Genomic DNA, 6,451 nt, shown 5'->3' with positions numbered 1-6,451 from the left:
GACAACCGCTGGTGTCTTCACATCAGTAAATGCATTCGGTAGAAGCTCACAGTGGACGCTCGCATGCGCGTGGGGCACCCCTCCACCCCTCCACTCACACACATGCACAAAACACACACAACACACATTACGCCCCTCGCCCCAGGCACATCGCGGGCGGGGTGGAGTACAGCCTCGAGCTCTGCACCGCAGGCGGCAGCGGCGCCCTGGCCTCCATTTTCAGGATGGGCCTCGGCTCCATCAACCGCTCCAGCAGCACGCAGATGGCCCAGACATTCGTCAACGACCGCATACGCAGGGTGCGCGCGCCCCTGCGTCCGCGCCCTCGGGGCTGGACGCGCTCGGCCTGAGGCGTTCACCTGCACGGTCCTGCAGCTGGCCGCACCCCCCTGGGACAGGGGCGGCCGAGAGGTCCTTCCATCATACAAACCTGGAGCGCTGCCGGCCGGCGGCGTCGCCACCCCGTTCCCGTCCCCCTTTCGCTGCTTGCGGTATCAATGGCGGCCAGCCTGGCCCCTGCGCAAGCTCCGCCCCGCCCCACGTTCCCATCTTGCTGCTGGTGCTCCAACCGACCACTGAGGATGCACCCCCTATCATCCCGACTGACCCAGGTGCTGCAACCACTCCACCCGTTCCAACTGCTCCCCAACCGCACCTCAACCAACCCAGGTGCTGGAGGCCGCCCACCTGGTCTCCCAAATCACTAGTGATGCCCAGGCGCACTTCGAGTCTGCGGTGCTGCCTGCCGTGGCTCCCAGCGTGGCCGACCACGGCGCCGCGGCGGGCGCCCTGCTGGCACTGCTCAGGGCCGCGGAGGACGGCGTGACGGCGGTGCTGCGGCGCGCGGTAGACGTCTTTATCACGCAGGTGGGGGCCGGGGTGGATTTTGAGGGTGTCGCTGCTTGAAGTCTCCTCAAGTCTGAAGGTGGTGCGACTGCCTGCGAGAGAGGAAGGGTGGGAGGCACGCTGTTGGGCCCTCGTGGGCAAGAGCCAGCGCCGCTCAGCCCAGGGCCTGCCACGCGCGGCGTGGCGAAGGTTTACGGCAGGGCTTTTGGCGCCCCGCTGGGGCCCACGCCGCGCATGACTGGTGACTTTCGCTTCGCCATGGTGCTGGCGCACGCTGGGCACCTCCCCAATCACATGTTTTATTTGCAAACCTTCACGCATGCATACACACACACACACACACACACACACACACACACACACACACACACAAACACATATGCATACATGTATATGCATGCATCAAGGCAGAGACACTAGCACAAACATTTACACATGCACGCATGCACACCCACACGCCCCCCCCCCCCTCACACACACACACACATATACACACACCTCTCCCACATACTCACGCGCCCCCTACCCCGACACACACCCCACCACCTCTCCCACCAGCTCGAGCGCGTGCTCTACAGCGAGCAGCGCCGCGCCGATTTTGTCCCGCGCGACGACGCGCTGTCCTTCGACCGTCCGACCTCCGCCTGCCTCATGGGCACCGGCATGCTGAGCGCGCTGGGCGCGGCGGCGCACGACACGCTGGAGGGGCCCAACCTCACCGCGCTGCTGTCAGAGGTGCGCGCGCCCTGTTGCGTTTTTCGGTTTTCTGTCCATGTTGCTTGCTGCCGAGACACGTCAGAAGGCACAAGGGGTGGCCACGGACATGGTGAAGAGCGCATCGATGGCCATCTTGTACCCCCAACACCACCAAACTCATTGGCAGCCCCTGGCGCGCCCCTCTGCTGGTGTGCGGGCAGCGCCTGTGCATGCGGTCCAACTCTATTGTACACAAGCAGCACGCCAGCTTGTGGGCGCTCGTAACACAGCAACTCCTCTTGCAAGGCGGCACCCCCCACCCCCGACCTACAAACACACACTCCCGCCCACCATTGCAACAGCCCCCACAGCACCCACCTCGCACCCAATACACGCTCACATGCACACAAACGCACACCCGCACGCCCGCGCGCAGGTGGGCCGCCGCACCCACGCGGTGCTGCTGCAGCACATGGGCCGCTACACCTACTCCCCCACGGGCGCCCTCAAGTGGAAGAAAGACGTGGCGGAGTATGCAGAGGCCCTGGGGGCTTACGGGGTGCCCGCGGTGGACGAGGAGATGGCAGCTTTGCAGCAGGTGGGAGGATGCGGGGGAGCGAGGTTGGCACGCGGGATGTGTGCGCGCGGGGTGCACGCGAGCCTCGACACTGTGTGGTGGTGGCGCGGGTGTGCATGGGTGCGTATGCCCGCGATTCCGCGTGGCAATTTTGCAGGGAGCACTGGGATGGTAGGGGCCGGCGGTGAGGCGGATGGGGTACCAGTTCGCTTTTATCAGACGGAGCCAGCCAATCTTGGCCCCTCATAACGGCCGCGCATCAAAGTCAGCCCTGGAGCCGTGGTTCCGTCGACCTGCACCCGCGGGGCTGGGGCAAACCTTATCCTCCCCTCACCCACCCCCCCAAGACGGTCAACGTGCTGGTGGTGGCGCCTGAGAGCCTCATGGGCCTCGTAAACGGCAGCCTGCGCATGGCACACAGGTGGGTTTAGGGGTTTCCATTAGGGTTTAAGGCGCCGCACGGGGCTGGCGCCCTCCCGGCTTCGGCGTCGAGAGGGCACCGTGCACCCCTCGGGGCCGCCCACGCCGCGGCTGTCCCCCGCAGCCTGCTGCCCCTGCAACAGGCGGGCCTGACAGCACAAACCACCAGCACCCCTCGCAAGCCGCCTCCTGGCGCGTGCGCCGCCGCTGATGCTCGAATCCCCAAATCAGCCGATGTATACTCTGTGCTGTTGTCGTCCCCCACATCAACCGTCCGTCCACGCGCGCACGCCAGAGACGCCCTGCGCGTGATCAGCCTGCGGGAGGACTTCAAGACGGCAAAGGTGGACGGCAAGACGCTCGGCCAGCTCTTCAGCGGCGCAGTGGAGGGGGTCATGTCCATACGCGTCTGAGCGCGGCGGCGGGTCCCCGCCCGCTGTCAGGAAAGGGCGCTGGCCGTTGCCGGCAGGACAACGAGCGTGGCCACGTGTAGGTAGCCGGCCCGCCCTGCAAGCCGCGGCCTTTTGTAACCTTCTCTCACCCATACTAGTCACCGATGGGGTCTGACAGTTGTGAAAGGGGCACACACAGGGGAAGGGGGCCAGGCGGTGTCGCCGCAAAGAGCGACACGTGTCGCGCACAGATGCATGTGCAGCTATGCTGACCTGGAAATTCTTGAGATCACGCTGCACCCTGAGCAATGGTCCACTGCTGCCAACGTATCTGACTACCCATCGCTCGCCGAACATCAAGTTATCGTTGAGCACTTCTACAAGGTTGGTTCGCAGGCAGCGGCTTCTGTTCCCTTATCCTCCCTTGCTGCTCTCCGCTCTCTGCCGTAGCCAAGCTGCTGCCGTCAGCTGCCAAAGGGTCGCCGCAGCTGTCAAACTTACACCAAGAAATGCGGGCGCGCCGAATGGGCGCGTGCGCCCAAAAAAGCTGGTGCCACGCCACCAGGATCGCCTGGCCCAGCAGGGTTGCGTGCGCTGCCAATATGTGGCTGCCCCGCACAGGCCGCTGCCCAAATCCTGGTGGCCGGCTGCAAGCGCGTCCCGCTGCCCATTGCTCGCACCACCTCGCCGCCATGCTTCATCTGCCGCGCCCCACAAAAAATGAGGTCAGCTGGAAGCGGGCGCTCGCACAGAAACACGTCCGCACACATGCACAAGGAAAATCGGCCTCACAACCTATAGGAGTGAAGGAGGCCGGGTGCTCGTCACACCGGCCCGACCACGCCACGCATGGCCTGCCGTCACCTTGCCGTGATCTACAGCTCACACCACAGATGAGATCATCACACCAGATCACCCGGCCAGGAGGGCATCCAGATCATCCTCCTCCTCGGACTCCTCCTCAGCAGCGGCGGCGGCGGCGGCGGCAGAGGCGGCGATGGCCGCGGCGGCGGCGGCAGCCATCTTCTCGTCGCGCTCCTGCTTCTCGGCACGGCCGTAGACATCAATCGAGATATCCTGAGATATTTGGGGTCGCGGTTGTGACGTGTGCGTGTTTCAGGGAATGGAGGAACGAGGGGAGAATTGACGGGGAGAGGAAGGCGGAACCAAAATTGTCAGCCGCTGCAAGGCTCTTGGCAGTGCAGCCGAACGCGCGAGGCCCAGATCAGACTCCAAGATACGCCATGGGCATCGTCGTGTTGAAAACGGAAGCGTCGAATACCGGCACATCACGCGAGCCAGTACACTCTCAACACACCCACGCACACACACACACACCCGCACAAACACACACACACACCAAACTCCCATGCCAGCAGCTGCTACTGCATCGCACCTGCTTGATGTTGTCGTCATCATTCACAACGTTGTCCATGTTCAGCACGCGCTTGTCATCCAGGGAGAAGTTGAAGTTGGAGCGCGCCTTGCCCAGCGGCACGATGTCCCTGCGCACGCGTGGGCGCGAATGAGTGAGAGGAAGAGGATAAGATAAGGTAGTGATGCAGGTAAAGCGTGTGTGTGTATGTGTGTGTGTGTGTGTGTGTGCGCGTGTTTGACAGGGAGGCAATAGACCGGGTCACCACTCACACTGGCACGTTGCTGCGCGTGCTCGCAGGGCCATGCGGCCAACCTGCAAGGCCAGCCCGGCCACAAGCAGCCCGTTGCAGAAATCGCCTCGAGCACAACGCGCTAGTGCCGAACGCTCCACGCGCGCACATACGCACATACACACACGCCCGAAACACACACACACACACACACACGCGCGCGCGCGCACACAGTGATTAATCATCCCTGCAAAGCCCCAGAAGCCGCCCGGAAGCCGACCCAATTTCCCCACGGACCACTCACATGAGGTTGTCCTGCGCGTGCGACCGCTGCCAGGTCCGCGCCGCCGCGTCCAGCCGCGCGTCGTACTTTTCGCACCACAGGCCGTCCTGAAAGGCCTCGGGCAGCGCCCCCTTGTTGCGCGACAGCGCGTCCGCCACCTTCACGCCCACAGCCACCTTGAAGGACGTGCGGGCACCTGGGCGCGGGCGGCGGGCGCGGCGCGAGCGGGCGCCGTCGGCGGTGGGCAGGGCGTCGTGTGGGCGCATGTGCGGGCGGCGCGGCGTGCGGGGCGGCCCCGTGCCGATAGGGCATGGCGGATGGCGGCCGGCGCGCAGCGGGGCGCTCGAATGCTGGTGCGGTGGCAGGCGCGCACTTTTGGCGGTAGTGGGGTGGGGCATAAGGAGGCCGCACCTGTGGCCATGCATTCCAGGCTGGTGGCGCTGAGGGGCTCGATCACAAACACATCCTCAAGCTTGCCGTCCTCCTTCTTGCGGAAACAGTGCGCGAGGCCCTGGGGGTTTTGCAAAGGGGGGCGGGGCGGCGGCGCGGCGCAGTGAGCAGTGAGCAGTGCAGAAGCGTCTGCAGATCTGCAGTTGGAAGCGTCTAAAGTGGCTGTTGCGACGGTTCCTGTTCGGCGTGCCTTCAAAATGGCGTACAAGCAAGTCACATACAGCGCGTTATGGCATGCGGCGCAGGCATGAAGGCTACCAGAATGGCCGCATCAGACAGCGCAGCGGCGGGCGGCGGCGCGCGGCTGCGGCGAGATGGGGGACCGCTCACCAGGCAGCAGTAGGAATCCAAGCCAACGTCCATGACAGCCGCCGCGTTAACTACGATCCTCGCGCGCGCAAGCCGAGGACGTAAAGCGCAGCTCGCGGTCCTCCGGGAGGAAGCAAAGCTCCCTGCACAGGCCTGGCGGCCGCTGCTGAGGACGTGCGCCATGATGAATGAGATGATGCCTATGCGCAGAGCCTGGTAGCGCTTGCTTCCCTACAGCCGCGGTGTCGAGGGATAGCGGAGATTTGCACTCGGGATCTAGGCGAGATGCAGGATTGCTGAGCTTGTGGGAGGTGTACGGACACTTATATAACCACACGTATAATTCTAGGCGTGTGTGCAACCCTGCGTACTAGCCGCCCCCGCAGCTGCCGCTGTCAGGGCATCACGTCACCCGGGGACTGGGTAAAAAGTGTACCGTGGGTGACCGGGCGGTTCTGCCACCGCAAGCACCGCAATTGGTACAGTACAGCCGTGTCCACGCAGCCAAGTCAGTTCACACCAACATGCGGCGTTTCGGCGCTGGAGCCACCTAGGAGCAACGGTGGTTGACAGGCCGCGTCACGTCGGCGTGCGTGGGTGTTGCTCACCCACCACCAGACGCAATATACAATCCAACACCTTGCTTGATCCCAAAGCTAAACACAGAAGCGCGTGGCACTTGCACTTGGAAGGCGCACGCCCTTTCTAACAGATAACAACGAAGGCATGAAAGGGGGGCAAGCTGCGTGAACAAAACGCCGCAGCTTTACAGGGTAGGAGAGTTTGCGGGACACAGGTCCCTCCTGTGTGGTGCTTGGCGCCGCCCTGAACAGCCCAGCCAGTCACCACAGCGCCCCTTATGGTGACTGGC

General features: G+C 64.0%; 2 protein-coding genes across 2 annotated transcripts; one reads left to right on the top strand and one right to left on the bottom strand.

Annotated features, from left to right (window-relative positions):
- Positions 1-224: 224 nt before the first annotated feature.
- MNEG_12647 (Exocyst complex component 5) lies at positions 225-2,952 on the top strand (the record flags this gene model as incomplete). The annotated part of the gene is made up of 6 exons (XM_014038882.1): positions 225-299; positions 670-867; positions 1,405-1,581; positions 1,979-2,140; positions 2,467-2,540; positions 2,835-2,952. The coding sequence occupies 6 exons, from the start codon at positions 225-227 to the stop codon at positions 2,950-2,952; spliced, it is 804 nt and encodes a 267-aa protein (XP_013894336.1).
- An 891-nt stretch (positions 2,953-3,843) lies between these two features.
- On the bottom strand, positions 3,844-5,634 carry MNEG_12646 (hypothetical protein; the record flags this gene model as incomplete). The annotated part of the gene is made up of 5 exons (XM_014038881.1): positions 3,844-4,008; positions 4,328-4,436; positions 4,843-5,017; positions 5,233-5,332; positions 5,602-5,634. 5 exons carry the CDS (start codon positions 5,632-5,634, stop codon positions 3,844-3,846), a joined length of 582 nt encoding a protein of 193 aa, XP_013894335.1.
- Between the last annotated feature and the right edge of the window lie 817 nt (positions 5,635-6,451).

Source organism: Monoraphidium neglectum (genome assembly GCF_000611645.1).
Source record: "Monoraphidium neglectum strain SAG 48.87 unplaced genomic scaffold scaffold03353, whole genome shotgun sequence".
Lineage (NCBI taxonomy): Eukaryota > Viridiplantae > Chlorophyta > Chlorophyceae > Sphaeropleales > Selenastraceae > Monoraphidium > Monoraphidium neglectum.
The sequence above is the reverse complement of the archived record's forward strand: the minus strand, read 5'-3'. Positions and strand labels throughout refer to the sequence as shown.